The sequence below is a fragment of the Glycine max genome, chromosome 3, assembly GCF_000004515.6.
Source record: "Glycine max cultivar Williams 82 chromosome 3, Glycine_max_v4.0, whole genome shotgun sequence".
Lineage (NCBI taxonomy): Eukaryota > Viridiplantae > Streptophyta > Magnoliopsida > Fabales > Fabaceae > Glycine > Glycine max.
In genome coordinates, this window is record NC_016090.4 from 2,022,366 (window position 1) to 2,037,946 (window position 15,581).

General features: G+C 34.9%; 1 protein-coding gene and 1 pseudogene across 1 annotated transcript; both read right to left on the bottom strand.

Annotated features, from left to right (window-relative positions):
* Window positions 1-1,470: 1,470 nt before the first annotated feature.
* Window positions 1,471-9,398, bottom strand: LOC100816968 (glyoxylate/hydroxypyruvate reductase HPR3-like; annotated as a pseudogene).
* Window positions 9,399-9,550: 152 nt separating this feature from the next.
* Window positions 9,551-14,733, bottom strand: LOC100818029 (UTP:RNA uridylyltransferase 1). Its single transcript, XM_003521890.5, has 6 exons — window positions 13,469-14,733; window positions 12,757-13,128; window positions 11,067-11,290; window positions 10,821-10,884; window positions 10,154-10,350; window positions 9,551-9,959 (listed from the first exon to the last, which is right to left on the bottom strand). Exons 1-6 carry the CDS (start codon window positions 14,594-14,596, stop codon window positions 9,749-9,751), a joined length of 2,196 nt encoding a protein of 731 aa, XP_003521938.1. The 5' UTR covers window positions 14,597-14,733; the 3' UTR covers window positions 9,551-9,748.
* Between the last annotated feature and the right edge of the window lie 848 nt (window positions 14,734-15,581).

Consider the following 15,581-nt stretch of genomic DNA (forward strand, 5'->3'; position numbering starts at 1 on the left):
TAGAAAATTAGTTTTCAGTGGTGATTATTGAGATCTCTCTGACGTCGACAATGGTGGAGAGTGTACTTATGTAAATTCCAAAGCTCAAGTAAGATGATAGTCTAGAGGTGAACGGTACTAAAGAGACTGAATACCTCACAAAGTTGAATCTTAGGTTTAGATAACTTCGTTGACCAATCATTTAGCAATAAATGCAATTTTAAATAATATCTATTTTCAAAATATTTGCAAAAATTGGTGCAAATATTTGGTTTAATGATTATTATTCAAGTGTTATATATTTTGGGAGGCATTCTCTATATGTTTGGACATTGGACTAGCTAGTTGTGGTTGGACCGAGCCTAGTCTAGAACAATTAATTGTCCCTCAAATTGGTAGCGTATGTGTTATAGTATGAGGTGCCAACTTATGTATGTCAATGTGTTCTATTGTATGCTAAGGTTAAGTTGAAATTTGAGATTTATTATGCACAAATGTCAACATGAACCTTAGGGCATTCCTGTGTTGGGCTACTACCTCCAACAATGGATTGCCCCCATTGCTAATCATGACGCTATCAAGTCAAGGAAAACTTGAAATGTTGGGATGTTGACACACCTTGTAACTTTTTTGTTCCTTTTATAGATCAGGATGCCAGTCTATCAAATGTATATTTGACATCTAGTATTGAATGAAACAATAACTAGCATTTTACCTTTTTAATTTCTTGTTGTCTTGTATGTATTCAAAGATGCTTGAATGACGAAATCGGTGTGTTATTTGTGTCTAACTTTTCTGGCTCTCACAAGCATAATGTTTCCTTAGCCTCTTCATCTTGGTGTCTTTTATACTTCACATCCAAGTGTTGGCATCATGTGTCATTTGCTGTGAGGTGGACAACTAGTATTCCTACAGACGTGTGATATGACCAACCTGAAAAGATTCTACACTTGCTCTTACAACCGTTATAGACTTGTTAACCCATCAAGTTGGAAAGGATACTGTACCCACAAGCTTGAGAAGGAGGTGGTCTTATGAACCCATCATCCTAGAAGGGGGGGGGGGGGGGGGTGTCTTGTAAAGACACCAACCTAAAAATGAGATGGTTTTGGGATACAAGCAGTGAGTAAGGCTTGCAATTGCACCAACATGATGGTGTTGTTCCTTTTTTTTAGGCCATGGACAATAAGTGCCCTTACATATATGGAGTTCCACCAACACGTAAAGGTGGTGGCTTTTGTGATTTTAGGAAATGGGTACCTTTGCATTAACTTGGGAAGTTGATTAAGCCAAGAAGGATTTCCTCTGCCTCAAAAGTCAAGTTTTAGGCCTTTAATGTTAGGTTGATGCGAAGTCATTTTGACTAGCGTTGACTTGTTGTCTAGATAAGTTTGATTCTTCGATGTTCAAGCTCATTTGAGATGAAATATGTTGGCAAAGAAAAAAATCCAAACAAACTCAAAATGGTTAGCTTATAAGACCATAAGTTTATTTCAGCCGAAGCCTTGAGTTTTATAACATCTTCCACTAGATGAGCATAATGCACGCAGAAACAAATCAGTTTTACTAAAGCAACAAAAGTAGAACTACAGCTTTATAGCTTTTACATGTATCTCACACGTCAACTGAGCTTTCTTTCAAAGCCACAAATTTCACTATTATGCATGTATGACAAGAGTGTCTCTCAAATTCACAAGTTGATGACATCAATTGTTGTAGTTATAGAGTTATAATAAAAAAAAAATGGGACTGATTTCTTCACCTTAGCTTAGAGGATTTTGCTGGCTGCTAAATTCTATGTTTGGAAAAAGAGGGTAAGACATATTTTCAGTTTCTAGGTAATGGAAAGAAAACACTAAAGTAGATATAAAAATGAATTTAGTCATCCAACACTTGAGTACTCGGTAGTTTACTTGAAAAGAACACTTCTAGAGCCTCTGCGGCAAGTTCACATACTTCGGTGAAACCATCTGAAGTCAATGAAGCTGCATGTGGGGAGAGGACGACATTATCCAATGGAAAGAGCTCGTTGGGAACGTTAGGCTCATTCTCAAACAAATCCAAGCCAGCATCCCTTATCTCTTCTTCCATCAAACACCACACCAATTCCTTTTCATCAATTAGAGATCCACGTCCAACATTGACAATAACTCCATCTTTCCCCAGCATCACTTCCCTGTTGATTATGTGCCTTGTTTGCTCATTAAGTGGGCAACAAAACACAAGGACATCACTATTACCAGCAAGCTCAACAACATTAGAATAAAAAGGGTACAAGATAAATGGCTTCTCGTTTCTTGAATGGTACATAATTCTGCAATCAAAGGCCTCAAGCCTTTTTAGCAACTTCTTTGCCAATTTTTCCCAATCCAACAATCCCTACTCACTTGCCTTTTAGCTGAAACACAAAGCTGGGTACTGGTTACCATTCAAGCTACCGAATCTTATGTTTTATTTGTCAGTTCTATTGAGTACTACAATCATATAAGGTAAACAAATGTATTGATTGTCCTCTATCAACAAAACAAGACCACCCCCCCCCCCCCCCCCCACATGCACACACACAGTTTATTAGAGTTGATATTATTGAAAAAGAGATGCTTGCAACACTCTTTATTGTTGATTGAAATTTACTAGAAATTACAAAATTGAGTAGGTTTTACTTCTTATTTAATGATTGCCCATTAAAGATTTTGTACTTCCAATAAATATTTACCAATAGTAAAGGTATTCGAAAAATTGTGTTAGAGAATGTGTTATTAACACTCCTTTTATTGAAAATCTTCATCCAAATAGAAATAGAACATCAGAAACATTTGCACAATATACATACACACATTATAACATGAAAAGAACATGCATATAAAGCAGAAGAATGAGTAGTACCTTGGAACCAAAAGAAAGATTCTGGGGCATAGAAAGACCCCATTTCCTAACATGTCGATCAGCAGCAGAAATTTTCCACAGTACATCAATCAACAACCCCACGGCCATGTCAGCAACATCCTTGGCTTGATCTCCTGGAACAGAGACAACCTGAATATCATGGCGGCTGCACTCAACCAAGTCTATGTGGTCGGTTCCAGCACTGCTGGTCACAATGAGGCTGAGCAATGGGAGGAGCCCGATGAAATCTGCAGAGATCTTCTGGCGAGGGCTGCATAGTATGGTTTGAATGGATTGAGTTGGAAGAAACTGGAATAAAATTTAATACCCTTGAGGAAATATGTATGAGAGCTAAAAATGTGGGAAAAAAATATATCCATACAATGCAGGAGTTCCCAGCTGGACATTTTCTCAAACAGTTCCAACACACAAACATGTCCAAAAACAATAAAGTGAATTTTCATGCATTTAACGAGCTTAAACACAAAAGTTGCATCGAAACCAAACAGAATTAATTGCTTACCTGAAGAGATTGACGTAGACGAAGAAAGGTTGGGAGAGAAGGAGAGTGATTGAGTTTGACTTTAGCACCACAACATTCCCAACTCGACCATGTGCGGAGAAGAATCATTGCGATGGAAATTTAATTTAAATTATTATTTTTATATGTTAATTTAAATTATATTAAGCAATTAAAAAATGTATTCTGAATTAATATAAAAAAAATAAAATTGTTCAGCATTGTAGTTAAACTATTGTTTGACCCCTCCGTCAAAGAAGTATGTGTGTTTGATTGTGAAAGTGACAGGAAGATTGAGATATTCTCAGTTTATTTATGAAATATCATGAAAATTAATTATTAAAATGCATTCCATAACTAATAAGTTATTGGTACAAAGAAAACAAATTAAAAACAATGTGGTAATTATTTTGTAATTAAAAATAAAAACAGAAAACAAAAATTGGATGTCTAATTTAGTTAAAGTATAAAGGAGTCTAATTTAGTTAATTGAGCAAGATATATAAATTATTGTAAATCTCTTAATATCTGTCTTCGATTACAATGGAAAAAAAAAAGAAAGAGAAAAAAGAGGATGATAAATTATTGTAAATCTCTTAATATCTGTCTCCGCCAATTTTTCCCAATCCAATAATGCCTTGCCTTCTAGCTGAAACACAAAGCTGAGTGCTAGTTATCAATCATGCTCCAGAATTTTGATGTTTTATTTATCAATTCTAATGAGTACTAATGTCATATATGGTATACAAGTATATTGATTATCCTCTATCAACAAAACCTCTCTTCACACACTTGATTTGTGTTGAAATCATTAAAAGAGAAATACTAACAACACTATTTATTATAGATTGAAATTTATTGACAACTGCAAAATTATGTAGGCTACACTACCTATTTAAAGATCTAACTCATGATTTTGCAATTTTTAATAAATTTTAATTAATAATTGAATGGGAAATGGATCCCTTCAATAAATTTTATTAATATAACGTGTTTTTATCATAAAGAGGATGTTTAAAAGAATTAACGGTGAGATCTTAACACGCTTGAGAATCAAGATTTTTCCACTTTGAGAGAACCTTTTTCCCTAGCTAGTAGAATGTGTTAGAAGAAGTGTGTTAGTACTTGGTAAGTGTATTACTACTAGCACTAGAACATCAGGAGCATGTGCACAATATACATACACCACAATATGAAAAGAACATGCACATAATGCAGAAGAATGAGTGGTACCTGGGAGCCAGAAGAAAGATTGCAGGGCTTAGAAGGATCCCATTTCCTAACATGATCAGCAGCAGAAATGTTCTACATCACATCAATTAGCAACCCCACAGCCATGTCAGCAACATCCACGGCTAATTGATCTCCTGAAATAGAGGTAACTTGAATGAGGAGAAGGCATTGAGGAAATGGTAGTTGTGAAGGTTTTGAGCTTCAAAAATTGGGAACATGAATGGAGGACCAAGCACAAGGAGTGGTTGATGCTCCTTGTTGTTATCATTGTGGTTTTTGTGCGGTTTGTCTGCCATTTCCTTTGATGATTGAGCTCCAGGAAAGTGGTACCATCAAACACTATCGAAATATTTATTCTTTTCCTTTCAATTTTATTCTACTAGTATCAGAATTTTGAAAATAAATGCATATCACACCTAGTTGATATGGCCACACATAAAGCTCAAAGAATAACAAAAGAGTTCCATAAAAGTAACTTATTGTGTAATTGATTGATTTGAACAATATACAATGAGGCTATCTAGACGCTCTATTTATAGATCTTATGACAATTAACAACTATTCCTAACAAACTAGAAGTGAGAAATCATACTTAGAATGTGACAGCTATAACTATTAGCTTTTCTAAAATCAAATCTGCCAAACAGGCTATAAAAACCAAAACACTGTCAAACTAACGTATTTTCACCATGTAAAGCTTATTGATAGAAGTGTTTACAAAACTAACAAAAGTAGCAAACATGGTAAAACCAAAGCTATCCATAATTTAGCAATATGATATTAAGCACCATTGCACTCTATATGCTGACAAGAAACTCATGGCCATATATGAAGATAATCCCATCTGTTCAGATGGTGTTCTCTAATTCATTTCATTGCACGTTTTAGCCATGGAGTTCTCTTTCTAATTACGAGATAAAAGGAGCATATTACAATAACCACACAAAGAAATACTCCGAGAATTTCAATAACAGAATAGAAGAATAGGAAGGGCCTTATTTTTGGTCAACTTAAGATGCCTCAATTCATAACACCTGTTTTTCATTTTCTGTTTTGCAATTTCAACACACTATTCAATACCCATCGATGAAGGGGTATGAGAGCAGAAAGTGGAAAAACGACATCTAAACAACAAACAGAAATTATTGCTTATCCGAAGAGATGGGCATAAATGTAGAACAGTAACGAGAGAAACAGAGTGATTAAGTTCCACTTTAGCACCCCTACAGTCCCAACTCGACCATGTGTGGAGGAGAATCATGGGATAACTTTAATTTAATTTTTAAGAGGAATCATAATTACATTGAAAAGTTGTTTATAAATTTCTACTAGTCTTCAATGAAAATTTCTTCAACTCTTTATTTATTAATATTCAACGGTTTATAATTACATCGAAAAATTTAGTCCTACAAATGTAGTTATAAATTTTAACACTTGTTAACACAACTTCAAAAGTCTCTTACTTATATATTTCATTTTCATCATATTATTAGTCAATGTGAAATCTTGAGTACTTCCATTAAAACATGCTGCAGGAATCTAAAGTATAATACATTATTAACGAAACACAAGTGATTGTCTTCGGTAAAAGATGCATATAGTCTAGAAGAAAAGAAAAACACGGTCTAGAGGTTTCTAGAGAAGCCATATCAGCTAGAACAACAGCTTTTTATGCATGTTGAAGCACACTACTTATATCATACTGCAAGAGAATCTAAAGTGAAATATTAAAAATAATCAACAACAAAAGCATTGTCAGAGTATGTATTTATAATATTTTTTATCCGTAAGAATCAAAGATAGGTACTATGGAATTTATAACAAAATTATGCATATTACTTAACCAAATGCGTTCAGATTACTATCTTCCAGCCATTGTTAGCAATAACTTTTGTAACTATTATTGGAGACAACCATGATATAACTACAATAGGAAGATGAGTAACAGCACAATAGAGTTTCCATATAAAAATGAGCTTAAAAACTGATCCAAATAGAGTTTGCTTTATCTCCTTCCCTCAATCAAAACAGAGTTTGAAATACACTTGCAGAGGCACTTTGCTTAGATGGTTTTTGGAATAGAACAAACTCATTTACAACTTAATTCAGAATCATTGCAGGAATAACATAAAATTGTACCACACGATATTATGTTATCAAAAGAACAAGTTATTCAGCCAACATTACTGGAGTTATTCGTGGCTTGTTTGAGAAGAAGGCTTCTAAATTCCCTCCCATAAGTTCACACAAATTCATCATAGATTCCACAGTTAAAGCAGCAGCATGTGGAGATAAAACCACATTATTCATTTCAAGGAGCTCTTCAGGAACACGAGGCTCGTTTTCAAAGACATCCAAACCAGCACCTCCAATTTCTCCTTCCATCAAACACTTGACCAATTCCTTTTCATCAATAAGACCTCCTCTTCCTACATTGACAATAAAGCCTTGTTTTCCTAATACCAACATGACTTCCCAGTTAATTATTCGCTTTGTTTGTTCATTTAGTGCACAACATAACACGAGCGTCGCTAGTAGTTGCAAGATCAACAATGCTAGAATAGAAAGGATACGAAACCGAAGCTTTTTTATGCTTAGAGTTGTATAAGATAATGCAACCAAAAGACTTTTGAAATAACAACCCTTTACTCCTTATATGAATATGAATGAAGCTTCAAATAGTCTATGTACTATTGAAATTCCATCACATACAAACTCTCCAATAAATACCACTAATCATACATTTTTTAAACACTTTTGTGATGGTTTAATGCATTATACAAGGGTATAATGTACCTGGCTCTGAGTAAATATCAAATCTCAATACTCATTGGTATCATATATAATTTTTTCATTTCTTTTTGAAAATTCCAACCAGCATTTCCACCACAGTAGATAAAACATTAAAAATAAAAATTAAAGTTTTATAAAAAAAATGATGTTTAATATTCATAATATAGAGTTTAACTTTTTATACAGACTGACAATTAAAAAATTAGACTATCAAACAAGATATCACTTTAGAAATAATAATTAAAAAGGCCAACCATTTTCTATTATATGTTAATTTATGATTAAACTATAGAGTAAAAAATCTATACAAAATTGATATATTCTAACTAAGTTCATTACTGTATTCTTGTCCCCTAATTTTTAATGAGAAAAAAAAAAGTTTTTGCTCATAAAGTATAAAGATTTTTACACAGTACTAACTTTCATAAAAACTAGTCAAAAACCATAATATCATAATTTATAATAAATTGACACGTCAGACCATTAAACTCGTTTTTAATTATTAATATTTTAAGTTGTAGTTTTAAGTAGATTTGTTTCTATTCCTAAGCAAAATGATAGCAATTTGATGATAGCCACGTGGACTGTATCCTATACCATCATGCATATTACAGATAAGTCTATACTACACATAAGATAATATTTTGATTTTATTTTTAGAATGTACACATAATTAGATAGTATAATACAAACCAATAAAGGAAAGAAGCATGAAATAAAATAAGCACAAACCTTGGAGCCGAATGTGAAAAAATCCCAAGGCGTATTGTCGCGACTCTGCTGAGTCCTCAAATATCGATCCGCCGCCAAGATTTTCCTCATTACGTCAATGAGCAGAGCGACGACCATGTTGGCCGCGACCTGGATTCCGTGGCAGCGGCACACGTCATGGTCGATGTAGCGGTAAAGACACAATTTTGTTGCACATATGAAGGGTGAAAAAAATAAAACAATAAAAATATAATTTCATTGTACATTGTATAACGGAATCATATTTTTGTTACACATATGGATTAAAAAAATAAAAGTATCATAATGTACAATAAATCATATTTCCGTTTGTTTTATTTTTTTCACCTGCTAGAATACAACAACAGAATCATATTTCTCTTGTTGACTCAACATCTCAAACAAGAACTCAACATAGATTCAACAATGGAGGTCATTAGATTCAACAACGTAGATTAGCAGATTCAACAATTGACGGGGATGACTAGCGCAACACAAATCTCAACAAACATGGCTATAATCGTCGCACACGTGGGTGCTAATCGTCGTCGTTGTCATGATGGGTGCCATGGTTGTCGTCGTCACTTCCTCCACACCAAGATCTGAAGATGGAGAACCTTCCTCCACCACAGACACAAGTGTTTCTTCATAAAAAGCAACGACTTGGAGTGGGGTCACGCAAGAGAGTGTATGAGTGAAAGGGAAGGAAGTGTAGGGATTTGGACAAAAGGGGGATTTCAAAGAAGATAGCAATATTGGTAGTGGTAATAACAGTTTCCTTGGGAATATGACTACATGGAACTTACCCATGATCGCAATAGGCAATAGCTATTAAGGGAGCTGTGTTAAGGACAAAAAAAGACATGCTACATTCATATTTTTCTAAATTTTGTTTCTCTCAAGTGGCTTGTGCAAAACAACGGGTACCAAAGACCGTGGCCAAACCCTTAATTAGATTCAGTCTTGTTTCATGATTATTTGAGTTGTCTTTTACTTAGAATATGCCTTTTGAAGGTATATATGTGAAGCAGCAGTATTCTATCTGGTCCTTGATATCTTCGGTGTATGCCCACTAACTCTTGGTATATTCAAAATGTTCTGGTGATATTTGATGTTATATTCCTATAATTTGATCAATTGTAACTACTTAAGCTTTTCAATCAGTGGTATCAATATCAAGAGGTTCTTAAGCTAACAAGTTGTTTTTGGAGCCTAACATTTACACTTATAAGAGGAAAATAGGGCAAAAAATTAAAATTGAAAAAAGGCACTACCACACTCCAACAATTGCAGAATGCATGCCATATTAAACCCGGTACCAGAAGACCATGAAATTGATAGAATAATTTCATTGTGACTATATAATTAATTATTCACAAGCCATTTAATACCTTGGGAGCTTGTTCAACGTAACAGAAAATTCTTGCCTTTCAAATAAAAGATCAAAGGCCAAAAAGTTCTTTACATTGAGATGGCATATTTAAAACCCTAACTAAAAAATACACTTGTAAACATGAGACTAGGTTAATATATGAGATGTGACAAAAGAAGCTTTACAAGCTGAGTGTCCATTACCAAACCTATAAAATCTATATTCAAAACAATCAATTAACTGGGAACATAGGGCTCAAAAAGTTTAATACATGGATTTGGATCATTCTGCATAACTTCAGCAGCACGTTCAAACTCTTCCCTGAGAACTTTGATGCTATGTTTATCTACCACTCGACCTAGATCATGAGATATTTCAAAAGGATCCTCTATACATATCAAATGGCGATCATTACCTATCCTTCTTGTCCAGTCCTTCTCTCGCTTGCTACACCAAAAAAGAGCATCATATATTCAATTAAATGAAAACAACTCTCTTGTTAACAATGATAGATATGTTAGTATCACCCCCCCCCCCCCCCCCCCTCCCCCCCAAATAAAAGGGCAAACAATTACTAATGGAACATAAAAGGGAACTATGAGAAAATATTTACAGATACCACAGATACCGGGTTCTCTTACCTGATTATGCTTCCAGTGCGTACAGATATAACAGTATTTGCATAATCATGACAATATGCCCAATAATGGAAAAATCCCCGCACAAGCTGAGCAATTGATTCCTTGTTATGGCGACCAAAATCACAAAGTTTTTCAACTTGATCAAAGTAAGCACAATGAACATCATCCACAGTTACAGAATACGTTGTCTCCATCTCCTACATAGAAAGTAGCATTCAATCATTAAATACAATTACAAAATTAGCTATATGATGTACAAACTTTATTCGAGTGATATTTGATGGAATGCTTAATGAGGAAGAATTAATTATCTTTGATTTGAATACTGCAAAAATGTTATTCCGATGATACTATTAGCCATGCCATTGGCAAAGCAGTTTCCTCAGAAAAAAAAGTGTTTTTCCAATAACAACTATCAGGCTTTGCTACAGCGCAAAACTTTTAAGTGCCTTTGCATCAAATTGCATGGAAAATGAAAAGAAACCAAGAATTCCTGGTTAAATTAATTTTCTCATTCCATGGAAAATGGAAACACTAACCATTATGTTCAGAACAAAATAAAGGGTACTTCTGAAACATAAATAGCATAAACAATGAAATTCTAAAATGGTTACATACAGATATATCTCACATATTGGAATACAAGAGTGAAAACTGAAGTACGCACCTGCAAGCATGGAAGGATAGCAGGTCTTCTCATTTGTAAAAAATGAATGCACATCAAAACATACCTGTAATTAAAATTATAAATTGTTATTTTTTACGAATAATATCCAGTCACCACATTTATCTGAACTTCAATTGTTCAATCATGTCTATTTTGATTTTTGGGAATATTAACATTACTTGCCTAAATTAGATAAAGGCAAAGCAAAATCTTTTTCGACAAGAATAACATCAGAAGTTAACTTACGCATAGCTAGACAAGGTCCCATGGTAAGTTTCATTGACTCTTCTTGACTTAGCCCAATGTTTAATAATGAAAGCCAGCTGACGCAACCTTGGATCTATGTGTGCATAATCCCGAAGAAGCTTGGTATTCACAACAGCTAGGAGATTGTTAATGCATATGTCGCAAGAGATTCCTGTCACTGGATCCATGAGCTTTACTATGGGAACCCGTGCACGTGTCAAGGCCTATAAACAAACTCAAATTAAGGACTCCCAAGAAACTTTCATTTCAATTTAATACCTTCAAATGAATGTTTCCAAGAGCAGTAAGCCAGCAGCAATAAGCTTCTTCTAGGAAAACTTAATCAGTCAATTGTGTCATATTCCAAATTTATTAATCCACTTCCTGTGTTTCATTATTACTTCTCCATTTTTTTCTAGGTTTCAAAAGATTGATCATCAGTTTTACTCATCATACAACTCTTAACCATGGCATATTTATCCAAATCTTTTTTTTTCACAAAGTTCTATTTCATTTAAAAAATTAATTAATTTCAGAACATTTTCTTTTCTCATTCCTTTTATCCTATCTTTTATCTTTTTCTTCTTTCATATCCAAGTTTTTTCTCATCCCTCAACGCATTCTTGGCATACCAACACATTGGCAACAACTATAAAATATGACTAAAATCAGTAAAATAATAAGCATTCATCCAATCAGAAATGAACAAGAAATTAAATAATGCTCAACCAAATTTATAAAGATGAAGTTTCACCATAATAGGCACCATCTAGTTTTTGAAACCTTTTTTCTTCCTTTCAAGTTTTTAGGGGGTAAACCTATCAAACCAAATAAAGGATTAGAGATGCCAAGGAAGAAAAGACGGTGAAGAGACTCCAATAGAGGAGGCAAAGAATTATGGTGACTAACCCTGGATTGAAGATTAGTCCCATAGTCAACCCAAAGGACCAAAGCTTGTGGGGATACCTCTAAGTCCCACCGGGGAACCAAAGGCACCCTAATTACGGTGGTTACCAAAAAAAAAAAAAAAGAGGGAAAGAATTACAGAGATAACATGTTAGTCTAGACACTAGCAATGATCAGTGAGGCCAATAGCTTCTGTGCTAGTCTATAGATGGGCACTTTCTAAACAAACCATAAATTAGAAAGAATCAAAGTATCATCAAAGACTTCAAAAACACCACATTATGTCCTACATCCATGCCAAAAAATTATCATAAAAATGAAGTCAGAAGATTCCCTTCAATAAACCTCTTTATTAGCTTTGCAATGAGAAATACATAATCAATTAACCTTAGGTTTTTAATGCTTGTTGTTTGTCCACGTGTTTATATTCTCTCATTACCATTGCAAAAATATTAAGCATCATATACTCTCATTGTCTGAGGGGACATGTTCAGTGAACAATAACGAACAAAAACCCTAGCAATGTCTACCAAATAAGGACTATTTTTCCATACTCTCATTGTCTACCAAGGTCAGTCTTCCTATAGCAAATATTCTAAATTTTTCCTCATATTAGACAAAAGTCATTACATCTCCTTTATGAAAATTTCTTAGTATGATTACAAGCAGCTCCGGCTTCCCTAAACAGTTAATGAACATGTCTCTATATACGTAAATATATGTCAATGAATACAAACCATCAAAATAAACAATAGCAATAAAGAAAGCATAGCAATCTTCTCACCTGCACATTCTGCAGATTATCTGATTGCAAAATATCCGCCAATTTCATTATAATCTTAGATTTTTCCATGTCTGCTTCCTCAATAGCAAGGCAAACATCAATGTCACTTTTAGAAACACCAAACGAATTAGCACATGATCCATAGAGATATAGATTAGATGTTGGCCATTCTTTGCTGACTAATTTCTCCAATATCGCTACTAATTGCTTTTGTTTCAGCTTTTCTTCTTCAGGAGGTATTAGAGACCCATATATTGCAAGGAAAGGAACATTAAAATCATCAATGTCCCTTCGACACATCATCTGCCTTCTGTACATTCTTCCCCGCTGGCTCATTATCTGCTGTCCTCTTGAATCCAAAAATCTAACATCCTGAATAAATGCTGCAAGTGTAAGTAAGCCTCATAATTTAAGAATCATTTACTTTTCACACTATGAGAAAACAAAATAAAAACCACATGAACCTCATAATTTGATGACAGGTAGATAACTGTAACACTCAATAATCTATCTATCTAGGTTTTTGAACAAACAGTCCTTCAGCGTTCAAACAAGTTTAAATTAATAATAACTCAGAAAATAAAACTCCATTGTATTATCAACCAAATGATAATACTCAAAGTACTTGATGAAATTCAGTTGAAAATTTAGCTTTTAAGAATGATTTAACAATCCGTAACATCAAGCAACATCAACAAATATAACTATTGACCTTCTCTCGGCGGCGTTGCCTCAAGTTAGTCCTGTCATCAGACTCATCCTCTACCAACAAGGAATCAGCTAACTGCTCCCCAAGGACATCAACATCAGCAACCCTTCCACCAGACTCAGGAAAACCCTCCATCCTCAATCTCCCACCTCCCTTGTGCTTACTATCCCTACCACCAACTTCACCAATGCCACTGGTCTCATTCCCCGAACCCGAATGGAGGTGACTCCGGGCCGGTGGCCCAGGACGATCAAGCTGATCAACAAGTCCCACATTGCTCCTCTCACCAGACACCATTCTCCCACCTTCCCTCCTACCATACAAATTCTCATTCCTACCCTCCAAACCCTTCCCTCTAATCCTGTTCCCAAACCCTGGTGCAACCCTACTTGTCTCGGGGGGTAACGACCCACCAGCCATATAACCCCCAAGTCCTCTTCTTTCTCTCTCCACAGCATCATGGTTACCCTGAAGAACCACATTCCCACTCGAATTCGAAGTGGGGTGAACCACATTCCCACCTCTGTTGAACTTCAAATTGAGCAAGGAGTCACCATTGGAGGAAACTTCGGCGGCGGCATACGCAACCGTGGGTAAAGACCCGAACTGCAGCTTCAGTTCATGCTGCTGCTGCTGCTGCTGCTGATGATGATGATGAACGAAACCATCGACCACGTTGTTGTTGTTATTATTGTTGTGGTGGCTTTCTTCAATTGGAAACCCTAGTTTTCGAAGATCGTGGGCGAGGTTAACGTTAGCGTTGACGCCGTTAGTGACGGAGTTAGGGGTGACGGTGACGGGGAAGTGGTTCCGAGGAGGGGGAAACGGGTTATGGGGCAACCCGAAGAAGTTCGGAGGGTAAAGCGGCGAAGAAGAAGAGAGAGTGTGGGACCAGGGTGGTGGTGGTGGGAGATGGTGAGGGTGAGTATGTTGGTGGTGGTGGGGTTGATCGCCGCCGGCGATTTGCCACGGCGGCAGCGCCACGGGGATCATGGGGCCAATAGCGGTGACGGCGGGATCTATCGCCGGAGACTGTGGTGGCGGGTGGGGGTGGTGGGGGCGCTGTTGGATGAGAGAGAGGAGGAACTCGCCGCCGTTGGACGGCGGCAAGTCACCTCCACCACCGTTCATGGAGGCGGGTGGCGGCGGGGAGAGGGTGAGGTGGCAGTTTTGGGTTGCAGGTTGAAAGGAAAGAGAGAGGCTTGAGAGAGAAACTTAGAGGGGAAGTTTGGGAATTGGAGAGTGGGACTGACTTTATATAAAGTTTTGTGGGAATTTTGAAGTAATTTTGGTTTTGATATATATATATATATATATATATATATATATATATATATATATATATCTTTGTTGTCAATCCTTATCTTATCCTATTTACTGGTAGTTGGTAAAGGATACTCTTAGCTTATTAAGAGTGTTTTAAAGATAGTTAGCTGATGCTTAATGAATATCTAAAGTATAATACTAAGGTAGAATATTACAATTAGTAACAATTATTAAAGATAATAAATGGTTGAAATTAAAGTATTTATAAATTTAAATTAAAACATAATATAGTCATCAAATTTTTAAAAAATTCAATAAATAGAAACCATCTCATCAATTATCACTTCCTAAAAAATTTAATATTTAATTTTTGTTTGATAAATTTTTTGGAGATTTGGTATTATTATTAAAATTAAAAAAATCTATTAAAATATTGTCTGCGGGTATCCTATTTTTTCTTATTAATATATTTTAATTAAATTTTATTTTTAATTATTATTAAATAATATGATAAGTGAGGATTTAATTTAGTTTGTTTTGGAGAAATTCAGTTAAAAACACTCTTTTAGAAAATGGACAAAAATAAATTTTCTTACTTTGCAAATAGGTAGTTCCATTCCAAGCTCCAAGCATACATTAAATACGTTCCATTAGATAGGTTTTATTGTGACATAAATTAAGAAATATTATTAATTTCTTTCTTTTCTATATTTTTATTTATTGGAAGATAAACATGTATTGCTTGAGTTATTATTGATATAGCCAATATGAATTTTTTTTTTACTGCAATATGAAATATGAAAGCTACTTACAACAAAAAAATTATTAAAAACATAAACCATATATTAAA

What these genes read in the sequence shown, in the direction of transcription:
- LOC100818029 (XM_003521890.5), bottom strand. Translation starts at nt 14,596, where the DNA reads ATGAACGGTGGTGGAGGTGACTTGCCGCCGTCCAACGGCGGCGAGTTC. An exon ending in ATAATCTGCAGAATGTGCAG is followed by an intron (nt 11,291 to 12,756) that starts GTGAGAAGATTG and finishes GTTTGTTTATAG; the next exon opens with GCCTTGACACGTGCACGGGT. An exon ending in GGGACCTTGTCTAGCTATGC is followed by an intron (nt 10,885 to 11,066) that starts GTAAGTTAACTT and finishes TTTTAATTACAG; the next exon opens with GTATGTTTTGATGTGCATTC.